This window comes from Colletes gigas, unplaced genomic scaffold (assembly GCF_013123115.1).
Source record: "Colletes gigas isolate AHSC1104 unplaced genomic scaffold, ASM1312311v1 Colletes_gigas_Sc00006, whole genome shotgun sequence".
Classification (NCBI taxonomy): domain Eukaryota; kingdom Metazoa; phylum Arthropoda; class Insecta; order Hymenoptera; family Colletidae; genus Colletes; species Colletes gigas.
Window position 1 is genome coordinate 5,772,155 of NW_025106635.1, and position 21,292 is coordinate 5,793,446.

The window sequence follows — 21,292 nt, forward strand, 5'->3', positions numbered from 1 at the left end:
GGCAGTGCATCCAGTGTAATATCAAAGCGGCACTATAGGATCGTATGTGTGTCTACCGAGTAATATGGCGCCAAAAGTTTGTTCGAGATATTTGTGCAAGTTGTACCAGACTCTTCTCAAATTAATTTTCAATCGAGCACACTTACAAATATCGTCGAACTCGGTAAAAAAGATTAAAAACGCTAGAATATTTTCCACAATTTTAATGTTAAAAACATGTTCCATTTTAAAAATATCTATATAGATTGCAAGCCCTGGAAACCTTAATTCGACCCCGAAATCTATTCCGAAGCTTTCTGTATAAGTCGAGGGCTTGTTGCACTTCACAAAGTGTCCGATTTCGCGCAGGAGCGACGAAGCGATATTTATTTTGTCGGTTGGGGTCTGTCAGAACCGTTCAAGCACTCAAGGAGCAATACCGATCATGTTCCAAATGCGTCGTGGAAAATCGAATTCCGTTTCATACGGAAATAACCGTGGCGATTGTGGAAGATTCGAGCGAACATGATCAGTTCTGGTTGGGCGGCGCGGGTGGTACGTGGTCCATGAGAAGCACGCGTTTAAAATGACGACCAAGAAGGCAAGTTTTAACGTGGAACTTGCTGAGGAAAGCGATGTCGTTAACGAGGTCGTGGAAAAGAGGCGATTCTTCCGCGAGGAGAACGTCCAGAGGGTCAAAGCGGTCGCCGGGCACGTGGGGCTTTTAATTACCCTGATGTTGTACACAGCAATTGGCGGTTTGGTGAGTCGGACAAATTAAAAAATTGTCAAATATTTTATCAACGTTTTTCTAATATATAGGAAAAACAACGTATTTTACTATTTTTAACAAATTTTATTTGTAGAATTATCTAGATAAAAAATTTAATTCTGATATGTGTTTGTCCATCGTGCGTCGAGTCGTTGGATCAATAAGGTACTCGTGATCGATCAAGGAACAGTTTATGTCTTACCGAAAGTTGTAAAATATACAAATAAACATCGACTGTTGCGCTCGATCGGTGTTGCTCCACGCATTGACGAACGTATACGTTTCTAATTGTTTAGTTATGCGAGTTTACACGGAACGTAATATTTATAGAAATAACAACGCGTGTCTGGATTACCAGTAGGTGTCTTTATTTTTAGCAACGGACCAATCGCACGGCCGGTTGCAATTGCTTCTTCCCTCGAACGTTTATGAACATCGTTTTTATTTTCAAGTTCTCGATTCGAACGGTTCGTTTGACGAGGGAAACGGTAGATATCAAACGTCTTGACGCGATCGATGTTTAAAATTTCGCCTCTGAGGGAATAATGATCAATGACGCCAATCGAAATGTAAACCGGACATTCGTTCGGTAAATACGGTAAAACTTCTCGACGTTGTAACGCCCACTCGAGATTCAAGTGGTTCGCAAATCTTTTCGTCGGACAAAATGGTTTGCACGTTTCAGACTATTTTCCCCGTTCACGGGATTTGGACGTTTACGTTCGCAAAAGTTCGAAAACCCACCGACCGACTTTATTGTTACTGTTGCCCCCGCTGTCAGGTTTTTCGGCACATCGAGCTTCCGGCGGAACTGGCGCGGTTGGAAAATCTGCGCGCGAATTTACGCACCTCGAGGCGTTCGTTCGTCGACTCTGTGTCCAATAACACCGACGTGTCGAATTTGGAAACTCTGGTAAGTCAGCCATTAATAAATCGCCTTATTATTATTAGGGTTACAAAGAAGACGATTGCAGGTCAGCGTGAAATTACGTGCTTACGAGGAGGCTGTCCAAGAAGCAGCGCAAGGTGGCCTGTTGATCAGTTTCGTAGCGGATACGATCGATCAAGAAGATCGTGGCACAGTGGGCATGCCACCGATCGTCACTGAAAGGTGGAGCGTTCTTCAAGCAGTCTTTTTCGCGAGCACTGTGCTTACCACGATCGGTAATAAACCATACTCGATGATCTATTGTAAATCCATTTGTGTACATTTTATTTTAATAATCGCGTGTTCCAGGATACGGGAATGTTGTCCCGTCGACTAGCTGGGGCCGGATCTTTTGTATATTTTTCGCTTTCGTCGGTATTCCTCTCACGTTGACGGTGATAGCCGACTGGGGGAAGCTGTTCGCCGCAGCGGTGATGAAAGTCGGATTGGCCGTGAAATCGAAGCTTCCGTTTCGCTTTACCTTTTCCTGTCTTCCGACAAATTTAGCTGGAAGGCGATCGCTCGGTGAGTTCGAACCGGCGACTTCGAAGAATCTAAAACGAAGAAACACGAGCCGATTACTAATTTTACATCCGGGGTATGCGTGTCCAAACGTGCTTCGCACGGGGCGGAAGATATCGGGCCATTGAAGAACACTTTGTCGCGCCGTTGTTTCTCTTTGCATCGAAAACATCGTGCAGAGTTAGGCAAATTTTATTTTCATACAACGAACGGGTTTGAATTTCTCTTGTAGGGGCACTGGCCGCGATCATGCTTCTCTTTTTGTACCTTGCCTGCGGCGCGGGCATGTTTATGTTGTGGGAAGATGACTGGGACTTCTTCGATGGGTTTTATTTTTGTTTCGTGACCATGACTACCATAGGATTCGGCGATCTGGTCCCGAGTAAGTAGCGGTACATGCACTTTGCACTCTGAGAGCGATTAATAACAACGCGAGTCCCTCGTTTATAAGATCAACTTCTTTCTAGTTCGGATAAGTTGAGAAACTGACAATTGCATGACTATACTGAAATTTAGCTGTAAGAACAATTCCATTCGTTAGCTGTTATCGCGCGCACGTGTGTAGACGATATAGTGGTGTTTGTATCCGCGTAGCGCGTGTTTGTACGTTATTATAGCTACGCTTCGTGTCGTCGCACGTACGTAGAGAAGCCGAAGTACACGTTACTGTGCACCCTGTACATTCTTGTCGGCCTGGCGTTGACCAGCACCATCATCGAACTTGTTAGGCTGCAATACACGCAATCGTGGAGACGATTGCAAAGACTCAGTGGACCATTGGCCGAAGCCATGCGGAGGCTTGGCGAACACGCCGGCGGTGACATGTCCGCGTTCCATTCCGATCTCAGGTATTTATTTCGTAACGAATTATATATTAATACATTGACTGTTCTTGATTTGCAAGCACGACTCTGCGGGACAACTATAACATCGTTGCCCTTGTACTCGCATATTTCGGTTTTAAAATAAAATTGTTGGTTGCAGGAAAGTGTTGACGGTGATCTCGATGCCACGTTTGAAATGGTCGGCTTCGTTTAATCGGGCGGATTCGAAGGATCGTGATTGGGAGGAAGCGGTTGAGGTCGTATTACGCGATATCGCGGCAACGGCACAGAACGCACAGGCTAATGACAAACCGATAGTGCAAATTGTTATTTACGAATCCAGTGTCTAATCGATCAACATTTCTGATCGTTGTTAAATTTCATTAAAAAACATTCGGTTATTTTGCTTATTTCTTGTCTGTTTGCGCGACTTCCTACGTAATTTATTAACATTTCTCATCCGCAAGGCCGCGGGTTCCCTTAAAAAATCTAAATATTTATATGCGACAATATGTACGCGTCATTTGTGTTCGAACGTTGTGGTAACGGAAAGATTTTTCTACGTATTTTATCGTGCACCGATGGGTGAGTTTAAACTCGTTCGAATTTACCCACGCGAACTGCACGCAGACGCATAAAACCGCGAATGCGCGCAACCGACACAACCCTGAGTTCGATCAGCAGTCCCTATGTTGGACCGACCGAATCGACGAAAACAATAATTTTGTAGAGAAGCGGCCGCTATATTTAGAAATCGCTGCACAGCACGGAGCACGACAGGTGACGTTCTGTGCGTCCTTGGTCAGCCTTCGTTGTAGTTTACGGTGACATACGGGGCTACGGGTGGTCTAGATCATGAAAAATTCGTCTCTACTCCAAAACAACACCGAGAGACCCTCGGCTCTAGTGTGCATCGCGTATAGTGTGCGTATAATTAAACGAAAAATACGACGATAAGAAAACCGAGGCTGTCTCGTTAGTGGTGGTCGCACTTGACAGTTTTTCGTGTTAGAGAAATTCTCGTTGTATACGTGCATGTGTATGATCAAAATGACGTACGCGTCGTTCGACCAACGAAACGGGAAAAAATATATTACTGCCGTTCGGAGAGATCGTTTTGTTTCACTTTTTGTTTTAACATAGTTGTCTGTAACAAGCATTTCTGGACTGTTCGAAAATTTACGTATCTCGTATGTATTTTATGACGCGACGATCAAATCTATATATGAAAATAATTGTCTGTTAATAATGTGACCAGATTTACGGAACAATAGTTAGCAACAATGGAACCTAAAATGTTTACACCTATGCCCTAAAAGTACGAGACGAGAATCTAAGAATCATAGTTGTGTAGAGCACAAGAAATTTTAAAAAAATTATAAATCAAGTTTGGTCGCATTATTTTTCAATCGCTTTTAAAATATAACAAATGTTACTCTTATGCACATCATTTTGTGCGGTACTTTTTGAACACATTTGAGTAAAATTTTCCATCTATTCAACCTTGCTGCGACAATTTTTTTTTTATATATATTAAATGACAAGCTTTTTATTAAGATTAATCCGATGTCATTGAACTTTTTCTTGTTTAGCAATTGAGTGCGATGACCGGGATTAAAGATCCTACCGAGCCACCGAAAGTGGAAGAAATAAAAGAAGAGAACAAGCATGCCATTTTAAAACTGAATCTTACAGACTTAAAAATCCAATCCATGCAAACTTTCCTCGAGTTCTCCAAGGAAATGATGCAATCTTTCAAGTGACCGATTGTACAATCGAAGTATAATCATAGATCGAAACTGTTTTAGTTTTCGTTGTGCGTATCTTAGCGAATATTTTAAACTGACGCCTTTTCTATTTGTTTCTCAGGTTGTTTTTAGACGAATTAAAAGTTCAGTTCGAACAATATCGTAACGATAATCAGACTATAGTTGAGTTATTGACATTGTCTAATCTGCACAAATGGACTCAACGTGAACAATAAATTAAAAAACGGGGAAGTATCGATGTTTTTTGAAAGATTGATGTTTTAATATATATTATGATTGAAAGCTGTGTAATCTGATTAAGAAATTGAAACAGTTCATATTGAAAGTACTATAGATGTTCAAATTTATAAAATTGTTTTAATAAAAAAAGAAATTGTAATGATAAAACAGTCGACTGTAAGTTGTTCTTAAAAATACCCTAAAAATAAGGATTGAATAACGCGGTAATTTGTGAACGTTTGTATCTCGAATGTGAATGTTTGAATCGATATGAGAAGGGACGCACTTGCTCTCTTAACGATATATCGATATGACAAATGCGGACGCCATATTGCTTACGCGACCGTTACCGCCAATATACTGCGTTGCAACGATTCGTTGCTTGCTTTGTAACCGCCAAAATAGTTAAACTTTCTTTTCGGAGTTGTAGTCGTTTTTTTTCTTGTATGTTTCGAATATTTTTTATCAGTCCTATATAATTTACGTTTTCGTACATATTCTGGTATCTGTGTGTTACTATGTCAAGACAATACTGTTTTCTCTGTGCGAGCGACGAAGGCGTTTTCTTGGATATTACGGATGACAACAAGAAATTATTTCACGAGCAATTCACAATCTGCTCACTCGATACGGTATGTAACTCGCGAATTACTTCACAGCAATACATTCAAATCTTGTTAAATTCGTTAGTTTTTGTCTGAGCGTGCGTCGATAACCATACACATTGAGTAACAATAATACTCGGCGAACAGAGTTTATTCGATTCTGTACTTGTTAAACAACTGAATCCATTGTTATTTCTGTTCATAAAAATTATTGAATTAATTTGCAAGTATGTGATGATATACATTAAATGGTCTAATGACTGATTGTTGTGTAATAAAAATATTCGGTACTATGCATATCGCGTCATTTATCACAGTATACGTCCAAATTACGTATATACGTAAAATTTTAATACTTTGAGGGATAAATCCTATTTCCTAGTAAACCTTAAAAGTTTAGGCATGTTTGTAATTATCTTTTATACATGTTTGGCTATATATGTTATTGTTGCTTTTCTAAACTTTATTCTCAATTCTAATATCTGTATTTTTGTCGTACGCGATTTGTTATTGTATAATCTGTTTGTGCATAATTTGTTTGATATTGTTATGCTCATTGGTATTTCATTCAATTTTCAGCTAATGTAATTTTTTATTCAGTTTTTTGAATGAATTCTTTTCCAGTTTCTAAGAACCTAATTATATATTATTAGGTTATTCCTGTATATTGTTATTTTTTGCTTCTTGAATGTTAATAACCTCTCATCTACTACTTTTTGTGGTTATTTTAATGTAACATTGGTTAAAATTAAAGTACCGCGTGTTGTTCTGTAACACAGCCAAAATATATGAGTCAAATGAAATCACAAATCAATTTTATGATATTTAACATTAAATGACCTATCAGCTAACATTGTAACAATCTTGCTCTTATCATTATTAGATATAGTATAAAACAGCGAATTCAAACATTCTTCTAATTATATTGTTTAGTCGAAATACATTGCCGATGTTACAGAGTTTTTGTTGTATATTTTGTTATACAGGTACCTAAAGTAGATCAATTGCCAACTAAAATTTGTCACAAATGCGCATATGAGTTAAACCAGTGTAGTTCCTTTGTAAGCAAATACAAACGTTGCATTACATTACAAAAGAGAAAGATTCGCAAGAATTGTTGCGGTTTATGTTTTGAATCTGTAAAGAAGGAACATGTTTTCGATCTCAGTGAAGATACTTTAAAACATAATTTGTTCCACAAAATACAAAGACTTTTTAACAATGAAGTAAGAAATATATTTCATATAACTGTTTAGTAGTTTACTTATCATTTTGTTCTGTCTTGTTAAAATTTATTTTGTATCTTAATTAATAGTTCGAAAAATTTGAGGAAGCTTGTGAACTTGTATGTTTGTCTTGCCGGTACACAGTGGATGTGTTATTCGATTTGAAGAACCTATCTCAAGAAATTGCATACAATCTGAGAGATATAATCAACAAAGAAATAGATTATTCAAATTTCCCCAAGGTAAATGCTTCTTGCATATTTTATTCGATATATGTTGACCTTGTATTATTGTTGTTGTTTATATTGTTATAGATTAATACAGCTGTAATAAGTCGCAAAACTACTATCACTGATTCTGCTAGAACAGCTCTATACACGTTGCAGGATTCTGATACAGAATTTAGCAAAATGACGCGTACAAGATCTCAGAAGAACAAACTGAATGATACCAACTCAAGTGACAAACCAAAACTAAAAATCTGTGAAAAATGTCAGAGCACCTTTAAAACTACTAACAATACGTCCAAATCTAAAAAATCAGCAGGTCTTGTCTGCAAAAGTTGTTTGGCAGAAACAGGTTCCGATACAAATGACATTAATAAGCAGCAGAGTGTTACAGAAACCAAATTTTGTAAAGTTTTTCTAAAAGATGTATTAAAAGATGAAACAGTAAGTAATCAAAATCTTTACAAAGTCAAAGAAGATGGCGAGGGGAAGAAGAAATACATTGTAACGGACAAGGTATTGCCAGAGGAAAATAGTAAAACACAAGGTGAGAAATCTCCTAAAATAGTTAATGACATAGAAAGTAACGCAGCAAAGCAGGGTCAAAAACGTACTCTTAGAAGTATGAGAACCGAAAATACAGATAATAAAGAGATTGCAAATAAGAGATTAAGATCTAACGTAAAACAAAAAAATACAGATTCTAAGTCGACATCTTTGACCGAGACTTTTGTAAAAAGACCGAACTTGCGCGGACAAAAAATTGATAAACGTAATACTAATCAACGTCCTGATTCGGACTCCACATTAACAAACAATGTAAACGAATATAAGCGTAAACTAACTAAACATAAACGAGCAACTGATGCATCTTTGTCTGATGCGGATGTTGACAATAATCCCGATCGTAAAAAGTTAAAGAGTATCTTGGCAGGTAACATTGTGATAAAAAATTTAAATCCGCCATCGTCTGTGTACGATAGATTAAGGAAGAAGAGTATAAGATTTGTAAACCCGGCACCAATTATGATCGATCTGACTAACCGAGATGTTACGGAAGAAAGTTCTCGAAGAAAGGAGTTGGCGTTAAAATCGAAACCGTCTTCGATTAAAAAAACGTCCGAAAAATCGGATGACTCTGAGTCTGATAACAAAGAAACCGAAGACGATAAGAGTGAGACATATACTTGCGAAGAATGTGGAGCTAATCACGAGACGAAACTTACGTGGTTGTCGCACAAATTGACACATTATAAACAACCGAAATTGGAATTGGAAAAAGTGAATGTCGATGATACGACAAAAGATACCGTGAGCACGAAAGAAGCGGTGGAAGATCTGTGCGAAGATCAGTCCGAGACTATAGCAATTAGAGTAGATGATGACGAGGAAGAAGCAGTAACGGATGCAACTAATCTAGACACGAGTGTTACAACGGAGAAAATTCAGTCCTCTATGAAGGAATCAAATGAAATCGTTGATGTGGAATCTGTATCGGATGATCACGACTCCGATCACGGTCAACAAACGGAGAATAAAGTCGAGAAATCGCAAAGCCAAGAAGATGCTGAGACAACTGTAACCAAATCAACGCCAGAAAAAGTAAAACGTAGTTCAAGGAAGAGCGGAAGCAGGAAACGTTTGTATTCGCCGAGAAGTAGAAGAAGGAGCCGCAAAATTACTAATCAGAATATCGATAAAAAGGAGGATAAGTCTGAGACAGAAAACAATTCAAGTACAGAAGAAGATATGACTACGTTGCCCGTAGAGGATGAAAATGTTAGGACAAAAGAAAATGAAGACATTTCGCTTACACCGATCAAAAATGGGCAGGCAAAGGAAAATGAGGATAATTTGCTCGTGCAGAATGAGAAAAATTTGGACAACGAACAAAATAAAGACGAGGAGGAAAACGTTGAGAGGACGACAGAGGAAAGACCTGCAGTATTGGAATCGGAACAAAAAGAAACGCAAAAGGATGACGATGTTGATGGCGAAAAAGAAACTGCAGAAACCCAGGATGAAAGTGAGATCGTTGATAAAGAAACAAATGATAAAGAGAGTGATACAGACGAACAAGAAGATGTGGCAAAGGATAAAGAAAGCGAGACAAATGATAAAGAAAGCGAGGCGATCGATAATGAAAGTGAGACGATCGATAAAGAAAGTGAGACGATCGATAAAGAAAGTGAGACGATCGATAAAGAAAGTGAGACGAACGATAAAGAAAGTGAGACGATCGATAAAGAAAGCGAGACGAACGATAGAGAAAGTGAGATAAACGATAAAGAAAGCGAGACAAACGATAAAGAAAGCGAGACAAACGATAAAGAAAGCGAGACAAACGATAAAGAAAGCGAGACAAACGATAAAGAAAGCGAGACAAACGATAAAGAAAGCGAGACAAACGATAAAGAAAGCGAGACAAACGATAAAGAAAGCGAGACAAACGATAAAGAAAGCGAGACAAACGATAAAGAAAGTGAGACAAATGATAAAGAGAGTGAGACAAATGATAAAGAGAGTGAGACAAATGATAAGGAAAGTGAAACAATTGAGGAAGAAAGCGAGGCAATTGTTGAAGAAAGCGAGGCAATTGTTAAAGAAAGCGAGGCAACTGATAAGGAAAGTTCGAACGGAGTGAAATCCAGCAAAGATTGCAGCGATGAATCTCCAGCTAAAGATGTCGCAGGTTCTTCTAAAACAGTCAAACGAAAGTGTATAGAAGTGGAAGATTCGAGCGACGAAGACATAAGGATCGTTAATGTAAACAGTTCGAAGAAGACGGCGAAGGAAAAGTCGAGCGATCGCACGGAAAACGTAGACTCCAGCTCCGAAGATGAGATTGAATGCACACAGGTAGAAAATGACAAGCCTCTGGTGACGAAAGAGGTGATTGTATTATCCGAGACGAACAGTTCGACTTGCAACGATGACGTCGAGGAAGTCGAAATTAGGGAACAGAAAAAGTCGGCAAAAGATTCCGCCGATGCGGCGGCAGAGGTGTTGCAAGAAGTTCTCGATTTGGCGAGCGCGGAGGTTGAAAAACGCAATGAAACTGTCGACGATAATACCGAAAACGATTCGGCCGACATGGAAACTTTAGAAAACATATCGCGCGAAATACGTAACAGCGAGAACGCGTCGCCTCTGAAATTGAACAGTAGTCAGACTACTGTTACTTCTTCATAAGTTGCGTGTAGGCGTTTATATCGTACGAACATTATATTTTACCTGCTTTTATTACTCAAACTGCTCACTGCATCACAAATTCCACTCTACCGTAAAATCATTTTATAATTAAAATTTGTAGATTGTTTGATCGGCGACTCGAATTTTGACAAAATGTGTGATTTACTGTTCGTTTTTTGACATAGTATACAGGAATGTGGGGACCCATTTCGGAGATAGATTCTACGCAAGAAAACAATAACAAACAGGACACATGTTTACGTGAACTTTTGTTATTTGTTTTTTTGCGTAGAATCCATCTCTGAAATCACCCTGCGTATTTAAAAAGTTGACGCTTGACGAGCGAAGAAATTACGAAGTATTTCAAAGGCCATGAATAGACTTAGACTTGCTCCTGTGGAAACTCAAGTGTCAACTTTCCACATCTATACGGTAGTTTTTGCACAGGTTTGTTTTGTGAGGAAGAAATCGATTGATACACGAAAAGGATATGCTTAAAGGTATGACATATACATGACTCATTTAAAGTAAATCATTAATTTGTATAGAGTAATTTTATTGAATTACAGTATCGTTCTTAATAGCGCAACAAAAATACTTGTTGAAGAATTAATTTTATAAGGGCTAACAGAAGGATGATTGATTGTTGTGGTTAATCATTTTTGTAAATTTACGAATTTAATGAATGTTTATTGTCCCGGAATGCTCATTTATTTTACTTTGCGTTTACTTTATTAAATCCCGTCCTCTTGCTTGCAGCCTAGCAAGGACGTGTGAGGTATTAATGAAATTTCTCTCGCAATTAGTATTTTCAAATTTTAACGATTAATTCTTTAAAGTATTATTTTTAAAAACGTTCTTTATTAGTATGCAATGCGTGAAACTCGCGACAAGAAGTTTCTGATATAATAGTACAAAGTCAAGGCGATGATTTGGGTGATTGAACTTTGTTTCAACTAACATAATCGATTTAATGAATTTCATTCGAATGAAAGTTTCGCGCGCATATTAATCAGTATGTTTAAGGCTTTTATAGTTGCTTCTGTACGATGTAATCTCGAAGAACTGTCTGAAGGCTTTATTGTTGGTCAGCGATTTCGCTATTCTCATTAAACGTTCGCCACATTTCATTTCATTTCTTATCTATCGCAGAGTCACAATGTATATGCTGAATGAATGATTGGTCTTAGATTATCTTGCACCAGTGTTCAAGGGACCGCAATCGAGCCCATTAATTATAGTTAATGTGTTACGTCACATTGTTTTTTCCAAATACACATTGATGTTCATGAAGTTTCACGTTCACGTTTTGCACAATAGTTCCGATAAATGTTCCTGGGATCCGAACTGAACGAAATATGCCATTCAAAAACGGCAAACAATTTACATTATTTTCAAGCCACCGCCCGTAATGGAACGTGGCTAAACTATCGAACTCGGTGAAGTCTCAATTAAGTAACTAGTTCCTTTTTTTTCCCCCTATTTCTTTTTAACGAAACAATATTAGCGGAGAGCAAAAGTCGTCTTTATTAATTTCTTTGCTTTTGTAAGTAGCAGTGGTTGTTTAGTATCAATGATTTTTATCGACTAATCGTTGCTTTTTATCGAACGATAAATCGAGACACTTAGAACTCCTTGTGTTTAGCAATTCCCGGTATTTTTTATTTTGTTTACTCGCTAGTGGTACGAATTCATGCGACATTGTAAGCTACGAAACGTTTTCATTCGATACACGACTTAAAAAGAAAATCACCACCCTCGGCGTTTCTCGACGGACTTAATATTCTTATATTTATATGCGACGTTACTCGAATATAAATTGTACGGAGAAAAAAAAGAAAACAAAACGAAGGAAATACTTGTATAGATAAATGTTGAATCGTGCGGAGTTCTCTTTAATCTCGCGATGCAATCAATTGTTGATAGGGGAGGATTGCGACGAAGAGACCGTGTCCTCCGATGTTTCGTACAAAGCCTCTGTGTCCGACTTCTCGTCTGGAACGTTAACAGAATCGAAGATGTTTATTCGTATCGATGCTTACGGTAATCGGGAACGCATTATTGTTTTTAAACGCATGGCGGCTCGTTTACTCGCGGAGCGCGAGTGTTTTGATAAAAGTCGAGACGTTTGAACGAAGGAAAAATTGTGGCCATTATAACGCGTCAGTCAGGTTCGTCGATGTATATTGAATACAGTGTATATTAAATCCGAGATTAAGTACGATAAATAAATTTAGTAAGAATGTAAACCTTGATGAACAAATATACACCTAATAATATAGAGATATTTGTATGGAATAAGAGTGTGAGGTATAATCTGCGGGAAGGAAGAACGAATCACGTTTCTATTATCAGACTGTTCTGTACGATTGACTATTTTTTTTGTTTACCGTGTATCTCGTCAGTCCAAAATGGCTCTCTGCGGCATTTCCACAGGCAGACCTTGAGCGTCGCGTGTTCGTCGCGCTCGCCGCATCGCGAAAGCAACTCGAAATAGTCTTCGATTCTTTCTTGACCTGCGAACAGTCTGCGTTGTGGTATCTTAAAGCCGTCGCGGAGAGATTCTGTAACTTTTTATCGCGATCGATCGGCCGCACGTGAAACGGACATAGGGAAACGATTTGTATATCTGTATTTGTACTTTTATGGTAGAGATTTATTCGATCTCGAAAGATACAATCGATCGCGTAATACCGAATATTCATAGAAATGTTAGACTATGTATTATAATAGAAAATAAAGAGTAAACGTATTTCTAAACTCTTCAGTTTTATTGGACAATGTACTTGCAGCGTCGCGAGCATATAAAAAGCTTTTGGTACATCGATGTTAATTCTATTAACATGCTCGACAGCGCGAGTACATTGTCGTAAAGCGTTCACGTGTTTTCTAAAATGGGAAAAATTTTGTCAATTGTATCGAAGTAATTTTCTTTTTAACGAGGCGTCTCCATCGAATGTTTGAGCATCATTGTTCGTTTTAAAAAAAATAGACTGCATTATTTTATAGACTTGTAATACCTGTAGATACTCCCGCGATACTTCTGGCGCGATCAGCCTCGCGGGACAAGCCGAGCTTATTGTATAAACGCAGAGCGTTTTCCAAATGTCCGGTAGAAAGGTTCAAACTTCCCTGTAGAAGTAACAGCGTGGCAATGTATCGTTTCGATTTACGTTCATTTGTATAAAACTAGCGCAGTATCGTTTTTATTAGTTAAGGACGCATGACGCGAACAGCCATTATAATTTTTATTGTTTTCTTTTTTGTACTTTTATTCTAGTAATTTAGTCGTTTACTTTAGTTTTTGTATCGTCGTTAGACAGTATTGTAAATTAGCTAGAACAACAAACAGTCGTGTCTGTTCATTTCCAATACCTGACTCAAATAATGTTCACCGGTGTAGTAATGCGCGTCGGCGAGCTTCTCGAAGAGCCCGAATTGTTCAGCGTTCTCGCGAAACAAACGCAAATGTTTCTCCGTGTAAGCGTTGTCGTCCAATCGCTGCTCGTAAATAACATTCCATAATTTATGATTCGAACTTATTAAGAGACGCGTATCGAAAGAATTAGGCACCTTGTACGCAAATGCTAGTTCCGTGTGCGCGTTGCAAACGCCTTCAGCGTCCGAAATCCGTCTCGCCAGGGCCAACAACTTCGAGAAACAATGTAACGCGTGTTTGATATCGTTCATCGCAACGTAACTTTTCCCGAGCTCGTAAAGGGCCTCGTTCACGTACTCGTCGTTGGCAGCTGCATTTTAAAATTTCGAATCAAGTTAGTATTTGGCTCGTTCCAAGTCGAACTATCGAAAAGAAGCAAAGTGTACAGTCCGTGGCTCTTTCCAAAGCTTCCGTGCAAGCTTTCATGGCCCACTCGGGGTTCTCGGGTCGTTCCTTTCGCGCGAGAATCAACAGTGCCTTGTACTGAAGAACGTTGCATTCCCTGAAAATGGAACCCTGTTTCTCCCCCAGTTTCTTCGACGCGTTCCACGTTTTCTTCTTGGACGCTTCGCGCGCCTCGTTCAGATAAATTAGCGCCTCCTTCGGTTTCTGCACTGTTTATAATATGTATTTGTACATATTTAGATGCTAGAATGCGTTGACGATTAGACGATCACGTTACCAACTTTCGTTAAAGAGGAATCGACCGTATAGGTAACGCGTGAAGGTGATCGTGCGACGATCGTCGTCTTTGATAGTTTCAGCAGTCGCGAGAGCAGATTGGTACAAACGCTCCGCTATCCACCACCATTCCCAAGTGTTCGACTGGAAGAACAGAGCGGTGTTCAACAGTGACGTTGCTTGGGCTACGCGATCGCCTGGAGGAATGTTTATTCGATCTAAAATATGTACGTATACGCCGGTGTCGAGAAATTTCGATGGGAAATATCGTCACCTTCCCCTCCAGCTTCCTCGAACGCGATCAATCCGCTCTTCAAACGATCCACGAGATCCTTTCGATCCTTCAAGTACGGTTTCTTCCTCATCAGGCTAACAGGCGATTGTTCGCCGATCTTTTCGTCCAGTTTCAAAAACTGTTTCATGCGGCGGGCCGCTTCTCGGTAGTTTTCTTCCTCGAGTTCGAGAAGAATCGCCTCGTGATACGGTATGTAAAATCTGTTTGGAGAATATTAGAAACGCCGACCCAGGTAAAACGATAATTGCAAAGGTAATAAGAACCTTCTCACTTGTCTGGGACTTATATCGGGCAACGCGGTCTTTAAGTCGGCCATAGCCTTGTCCTTGCGCCATTTTGTTCGAGGCAAAGTTTTCAATTTCGCAGGGAAATGTGCAACCTGTTTGTTCACCTTGCTCTCCGAACTGCTCGACCACTCTTTATAGACGTCTCGCTTCGAAATTTCCACGACATCGTATTTCTTAACGCGATCGTACTTCGCGGCCATTTTGTTCAAATCAACCTGCTACACCTCGCAAACGAGGTGACAAAATTGCTTTGCAACAGACGCTCGTTTATTTCCACACCGCAGAATATCGATTACGATATAAAGTGCAAATTCAAAGCGCAACGGAATTGAATTAAAACAACAATGGCGGATCGAGGGAAGCGGTTCGGGTTCGTAAATAACGAGTAGCGTTGAAATTCAGATTTCGCAACACAGAGGTTGTATAATTTATTGCACAAGATAAATATCGACGTAATGAAAGTAAATATAACTATCCGCTTTATCGACACAACATTTACAAACAATCGTATGACGCTAAAGAAGGTTATAAACAATCATTTTTTTACAAACATCGTCCGCACACGTATTCCGGTTTAAGCTGTCGCCGCTACCAGTTTCCTGGGCTCGAGCCTCACCTTGAATCCTTCGGCTCTCTTCAGGATGATGTCGGCCTGCAGCCTGAAGTCGGGTTCCTTGATGTCGGATCTCACGCGGAAGTTCCTGAGGATCGTCGAGAGGACGATCTTCAGCTTCAGCATCGCGTATTTACGGCCCACGCAGGATCGTGGCCCGGCAGAGAAGGGCACGAACGCGTAATAATGACGGTTGGCGGTTTTCTCGGGCAGGAAGTTGTCCGGGTCGAAGACGTCCGGGTTCGGGTAGATGTGTGGCTGTCTGTGCATCTTGAACGTACCGATGACAACCGTGCTGCCGGCTGGTACGGTGTAGTCTCCTGACGCTGTGTAATTTTTATCATTTCAGATTGCAGTCGCGAGAGCTTGTAAATATCATTCGATCGGACGATACTAACCCAGTTTCAAGTCTGTCTTGATCTCACGCGCAATGACGGGCACAGGTGGGTACATACGAAGCGTTTCCAAGAGGCAACGCTCCAGGTACTTCATCTGCAGAGTGTCTTGGAAAGTGGCTGGCCTGTCGCTGTCGCCGAAGATCTCGTCGAGCTCCTGGATCACTTTCTCTTGGATCTCCGGGTGGCAACCCATCATCGTAAGGAAGAAACTAGATCCGGATGCGGTTGTGTCGTGTCCCTTTCGAATAAAGTTCCGTTGGTCGTCTCTGTTTTGCTTTGATAGCGCGGCGGGTCGCGAAATCTTACCTCGAACATGATGGTGTCCACTTGTTCCTTGACTTCCTGGTCGTTGAGGACCACACCCTCTTGTCCAGCCTCGATCAGGAGGTCCAGGAAAGCCTGACGTTTCTTCTCGCCGACGTCGTCGTCTACGTCGAGATCGTCCTTGATGCCGACCGATTGGCCGAAGGAAATTCCGTCCACGACGGTGGTAGCCTGCGATCGTAATGTAATTTTTTAACCATATAAATATTGTTTCAGGTCGCTGGGGACTGCTGATCCAAATCGAGCCCCGTGAGCCTACCTTGGAGTCAGCCTTCTGTACGCTGGTGTCAATAATGTTACGTTTGCCGGTCTTGTACTCCTCCTTCTTGCGTTGGATGACCTTCTTGGTCAGTCCGTGGATGATTTCGAGCAGTTTGATCTGGTTCTTGCCGTACTTGGTCAGGTTGAACAGCCAGTCGGGCCTGAGCCATACTTTGGTGTGACGGAGGTGGAGGATGTCGCACATCCTGCAAGAAATTCATTATATTTCTATTATGTATATTATTTAAAAAAGTAAGTGACTCGATATTCAACATCCTAGATCTCACTTTTCGATTTGAAATTGAAATTTTATACTATTTGTTTATATTTTTAAACGAAAGAAAGTTGCTTAAAACGTTTGCGTTTTATGGAAATATCTCTGTTATCTAGTTCTTATGCAACGTTAACTACAGTACACGCGTCGCGAAACATCGACGGACTTTCTCCGGAGGAAGAAAGCGCCAGCAAGAAACATGATCGCGTACTTCATCACAGCCATGGCGTATTCGAATCCGCTACGATCCTGGGTGGACTTGGATACTCCCATGGCGGTCTCCAGAAGGATCTCGACGGTAAGTTCGGACATGTAGTTATGGCAATCGAATTCCTTGTTGCCCTCCTGGCGCATCTTCTCGACGACGGCGCGGGAGTTTGCGTTGAACAGGTCGATGAAGCTCTTCAGCACGTTCAAGTGGAAGGTCGGGGCGATCAGTTTGCGGTGAGCACGCCATTTTGGACCTGCAATTCAGCACAGTTTACAGCCCCACAGGCTCGAACAATACCACTGGAATTAAATGATCTTTGATCTAGTTTTCCTAAATTATTTAAACTCGAGGCACAGAGATGAAGTCGAAGACGGGTTTCAAGCAACGAAACGCTGTTTGCCCTAATTCGGTAGCGGGAAAATGCTTCAGGAAGTTGGGGAGGACAGGTCGGGCACGCCAAAGGAGAAAGTTTGGAAAAACTCTCGGTTGTAACGAACGGTAGATCACGCATCGATTAGATGAAAGAGGAGAAAACGCACTTCCTGCGAGGGAAAACGTGTCCAGAAAGAAATGGGCGAAGGATCGTCGATTGAGTAACGATTGTCACCGGATTATGCCGCAAAAAGACGAAAACAAAGATGAAAGCATTCTCAACGGGTTTTCTTCCTGCTTCGAACTCGATTGACGTAATTACTACGCGTCCAGTTTCGATTACATGACTATGAAACCTCGATATAGAACAGTTGAGTCTTCTTTGCTCGTTGCTCGCGTAGCAAATACACTTGTAGACCCTGCAGTTACTCAAACTTAATACGTAATCCTCAAAACTCACGTCCAGGCGTGTTGAAGCGAGTTTGAGGAGACTTCGTGGCAAAGTTATGGCCTCTGTTTAACTCACATTTTTTTTAAACGATCGTCCAAGGTAGTCATAGTGTTGTAAAAAGTTAAGAGGCTTCTCCCTGTGTTACGCTCAACGATACCAAGCGATTATCGGTTTAACGGCGTGCATTTTCCGCGTGAAACTTTCGCCAGTACCTTTCATCTCGAACCGTATTCAAAGAAACCAACGTACTCCTTGTTTAGAAACTATTAAGACTCTCGATACAATGACTCGCGACGGTTTCATTCGTGGAATTTCAGCATGAATATTTTCAGGGCGAAAGAACTGGAATTTTTGTACGTTTTGGGGCCAAAGATGCGTTTTAAGGGTGCAAATAGAGTTTGCGCCAATGCGATCGAGGTTAAACGCGAGACCGTTACGTGCACCGGCGTTTAGATCTGTTACGTGGTCGTACGAGCGATCGAGAGAGTTTCGTCTGCGAAAAAAAAAGCTATCTAGACGCTAGAAAGTTACGATAACAGCGTGTAAGAATCTGCACGCGCGCAATTATTGAATTAATATCGACCTTAGAATCGCAAACGACGCTGCTAACGATTTATCGGAGCTTCCCGATTCGATCGATGTTCGAAACGCTTGAAATGCTTGCTGATTTTCTAGCAGCGTAAAACTTTTTATTTTTTCATTCTTTAAGTCGATGTTTACGAGGCAATTTCACCTGTCGCGAAGTAAAAGCAAGAATTCTGTAATCACTATTATACGCGTAACTTTTAATCAGCATGAAACACGCGAACAGAAGCTATTGGTATAGTAAACAAATAGGGACAAATCTTGGTTTTCGAGAAGCTTCGATATGGCAGATTATAGTCATTTTAGCGTGTGTTCTCCGATTGGACGTTCAGCAACGAATATAGTAATATTAAGCGTTACGTTCAGACCACGTGATTGTGGTCAGGCTGAGGTTAGACCATTTTGTTAAACTGCTTGATGGCAATTAACTTAACCGAGCAAAAGCAAAGGAAGAAATCCTTCTGCAATGTTTGAGATTGATACGTTTGAGAAGACCCACGTTGCAAACCAGTTGTAATTCAAGTGGAATGATCTAGTTATTGGCTACGAAATTAAATAGAAGCTTCTCCGTTAGAAAATGGAAAAAATACTCACCAGTGGAGATGAGGAGACCGTTTCCAAGCCATGGCTTGAAGAACCTGTACTCGTCAGATTTGTCGATGTACACGTGGCTAGAGAGAATGATTTCGGCGTCCCGTGGGTCCACCAAGAAGATGATCAGTTTGGGGCCGATCCATAGCTTGATCACTTCGTTGTATTCGAATGATCTCTGGTAAACGTTTTGGAAGATGGCTGCAGAGTGGAAAAAGATAGATCAACGTCCCTCGTTTAACGAGCTTCACGATTCAGCGACGTATGAAGTCCACTTACTGTCGGAACTGCCAAGGAATTCAAGGGCGTTTCCAATGATGGGCAAACCTGCAGGACCTGGCAGCTTTTCGGCCAATTCGAGCATGTGACGCCTAGAGATTCTGAAGTAGACATAGTAGAGTGCCAATGCAGGAATAAGAAGAGACAGGAAGACTGCAGTTGCCGAGAATCCGGAGGCCGATGATGCTGCGGCGACCGTTCCAGACATTATTTCTGGCCCAGTTGTGGACATTTTGCGTTAAGTATCTGAAAACAGAAAGCAGATTAATAGAATCGTACACGTCGCCGCTACCTTTCGATACTATTTTAATGTGGAAAGAAACGAGAGCATCGTGACCGAGAAGAGCTTTTTCGAGGACAAACGCACTCCAAGATCCTTCGATTCCCCGATCAACATTTTTTTTAATATACTTAGCTACGTGTTAATTTTCTTTACATTCTTAAAGCTCGTTATTTGCCTACTAAAGGTTTACATATGATAGACGATACGAAATCCCAAATCCACTTTCAAAATGCTGGCTACAAGAAGAAGAGAAAAATCAAGCGTCGTGGGAGTCGAGATAATATTAAATAACTTATCGTTTGCTAGACAAGAAAGCAAAGCTTGGAGGATCTATCTACTAATAGGAGGATCAATTGGTAAATAAAATAAGTGTCTTCGAAGCAAGGAGTGCTCGCAGAGCTCGATCCATCGTTGGAACACAGGCGTGATCGAGTTTACTAGAACGGTAGAAAAAATGAAGAAGACTTTTGCTCGAAGAAAATGATTATTCTACTCGTAAATAAGATTGTCACACGGAGTTAGGTCACTTCGAAGATGTTCACAGCACTCTGAAGAATGTTCCCGAGCAACACGCTGCTGGATCTCCACGATCACGATTAAGAGGTTTATAAAATCGTTCACCCACCTATCGATCGCACCACTCACGCGAAGAGTTCTTGCCGATGAACCACCACCGGACTGCTTGGACGACTTTGCGCGATCTCTTTTATAACCGGAGCCTTTCTACCACCACCCCTGCGTGACACAGAGCGTCGCGACGCTAATTAATGGCCGCGCCATGCTTCTATTGGAATTGATAATTAGTTTTACTCGTGCCCCCTCGATTCCAGTTCTTCGTACGTTACCCGTGTTACGGAGCCACGGAAAATATTACGAATCGGCGACTTCCATCGCTTGGATAATTATTTCTGCGAACAGTTCCTTCGGTTTATTTTTCTATTATCCGACCCAGTCGAAACTGTTGGCTACCAGAAAATGTTTCAAGCAAAATTTCACTCGTTTTAAGGGGGAAATCATTCGATGTAACTAAGTTTGTCTTACGTGGCCCTGTGGAGGTCATACGAAGGTCAACCTTCTTTCATCGATGGAATCCTGAATTTTCAAACACGTTAATTGGTATACCTTCCCATTCCCTGTAAAAAAGTACTGAGCCATTTATAGCGTAAACCCATTAGTTTGGGAGATATTTTACGTGACCCTGTGGAGGTCATACGAAGGTCAACCTTCTTTCATCGATGGAATCCTGAATTTTCAAACACGCTAATTGGTATACCTTCCCATTCCCTGTAAAAAAGTACTGAGCCATTTATAGCGTAAACACATTAGTTTGGGAGATATTTTACGTGGCCCTGCGGAGGTCATACGAAGGTCAATCTTCTTTCATCGATGGAATCCTGAATTTTCAAACACGCTAATTGGTATACCTTCCCATTCCCTGTAAAAAAGTACTGTGCCATTTATAGCGTAAACCCATTAGTTTGGGAGATATTTTAATTTTAATACCATAGATTCAAAAATTCATTTGAGGACTTATCAAAGAATCCTTCGATTGCTGTAACTTCGTTGAAGAAAAATCGCACAGAGATAAAACTACGGTCATTTTAAAGTTCGAAGTCTCTACTTTTTTTCTGCTTCAAGTCAATTTTTTCTATGACAAGTTTGTGATTAGGCAACAGGCATGAAAA

The 21,292-nt window shown here is 40.6% G+C and overlaps 5 protein-coding genes across 8 annotated transcripts; 3 read left to right on the forward strand and 2 right to left on the reverse strand.

Annotated features, from left to right (window-relative positions):
• The first annotated feature begins 107 nt into the window (after positions 1–107).
• Positions 108–3,691, forward strand: LOC122395836 (TWiK family of potassium channels protein 7). Of its 2 annotated transcripts, none has more exons than XM_043393732.1 (7): positions 108–742; positions 1,437–1,664; positions 1,726–1,915; positions 1,989–2,204; positions 2,434–2,583; positions 2,848–3,049; positions 3,186–3,691. In XM_043393732.1, the coding sequence occupies exons 1-7, from the start codon at positions 566–568 to the stop codon at positions 3,373–3,375; spliced, it is 1,353 nt and encodes a 450-aa protein (XP_043249667.1). In that variant the 5' UTR covers positions 108–565; the 3' UTR covers positions 3,376–3,691. The 2 variants fall into 2 exon arrangements, with proteins under 2 accessions (XP_043249667.1, XP_043249668.1); XM_043393733.1 differs by having other exon boundaries at positions 1,533–1,664.
• A 36-nt stretch (positions 3,692–3,727) lies between these two features.
• LOC122395837 lies at positions 3,728–5,279 on the forward strand. Its single transcript, XM_043393734.1, has 3 exons — positions 3,728–3,949; positions 4,618–4,784; positions 4,895–5,279. The coding sequence occupies exons 1-3, from the start codon at positions 3,881–3,883 to the stop codon at positions 5,007–5,009; spliced, it is 351 nt and encodes a 116-aa protein (XP_043249669.1). The 5' UTR covers positions 3,728–3,880; the 3' UTR covers positions 5,010–5,279.
• Positions 5,280–5,326: 47 nt separating this feature from the next.
• Positions 5,327–11,603, forward strand: LOC122395838 (putative leucine-rich repeat-containing protein DDB_G0290503). Of its 3 annotated transcripts, XM_043393736.1 has the most exons (5): positions 5,327–5,645; positions 6,605–6,844; positions 6,934–7,086; positions 7,159–10,285; positions 10,385–10,400. In XM_043393736.1, exons 1-4 carry the CDS (start codon positions 5,532–5,534, stop codon positions 10,261–10,263), a joined length of 3,612 nt encoding a protein of 1,203 aa, XP_043249671.1. In that variant the 5' UTR covers positions 5,327–5,531; the 3' UTR covers positions 10,264–10,285; positions 10,385–10,400. The 3 variants fall into 3 exon arrangements, with proteins under 3 accessions (XP_043249671.1, XP_043249670.1, XP_043249672.1); XM_043393735.1 differs by having other exon boundaries at positions 7,159–11,603; XM_043393737.1 differs by lacking the exon at positions 5,327–5,645 and having other exon boundaries at positions 6,795–6,844; positions 6,989–7,086; positions 7,159–11,603.
• Positions 11,604–11,755: 152 nt separating this feature from the next.
• On the reverse strand, positions 11,756–15,165 carry LOC122395893. Its single transcript, XM_043393805.1, has 9 exons — positions 14,942–15,165; positions 14,658–14,878; positions 14,389–14,580; positions 14,089–14,316; positions 13,837–14,012; positions 13,639–13,764; positions 13,284–13,395; positions 12,654–12,779; positions 11,756–12,258 (listed from the first exon to the last, which is right to left on the reverse strand). The coding sequence occupies exons 1-9, from the start codon at positions 15,163–15,165 to the stop codon at positions 12,176–12,178; spliced, it is 1,488 nt and encodes a 495-aa protein (XP_043249740.1). The 3' UTR covers positions 11,756–12,175.
• A 328-nt stretch (positions 15,166–15,493) lies between these two features.
• LOC122395840 (cytochrome P450 4g15) lies at positions 15,494–20,379 on the reverse strand. The gene is made up of 8 exons (XM_043393738.1): positions 20,233–20,379; positions 19,325–19,570; positions 19,049–19,246; positions 17,047–17,299; positions 16,560–16,767; positions 16,283–16,471; positions 15,977–16,214; positions 15,494–15,904 (listed from the first exon to the last, which is right to left on the reverse strand). The coding sequence occupies exons 2-8, from the start codon at positions 19,554–19,556 to the stop codon at positions 15,540–15,542; spliced, it is 1,683 nt and encodes a 560-aa protein (XP_043249673.1). The 5' UTR covers positions 19,557–19,570; positions 20,233–20,379; the 3' UTR covers positions 15,494–15,539.
• Between the last annotated feature and the right edge of the window lie 913 nt (positions 20,380–21,292).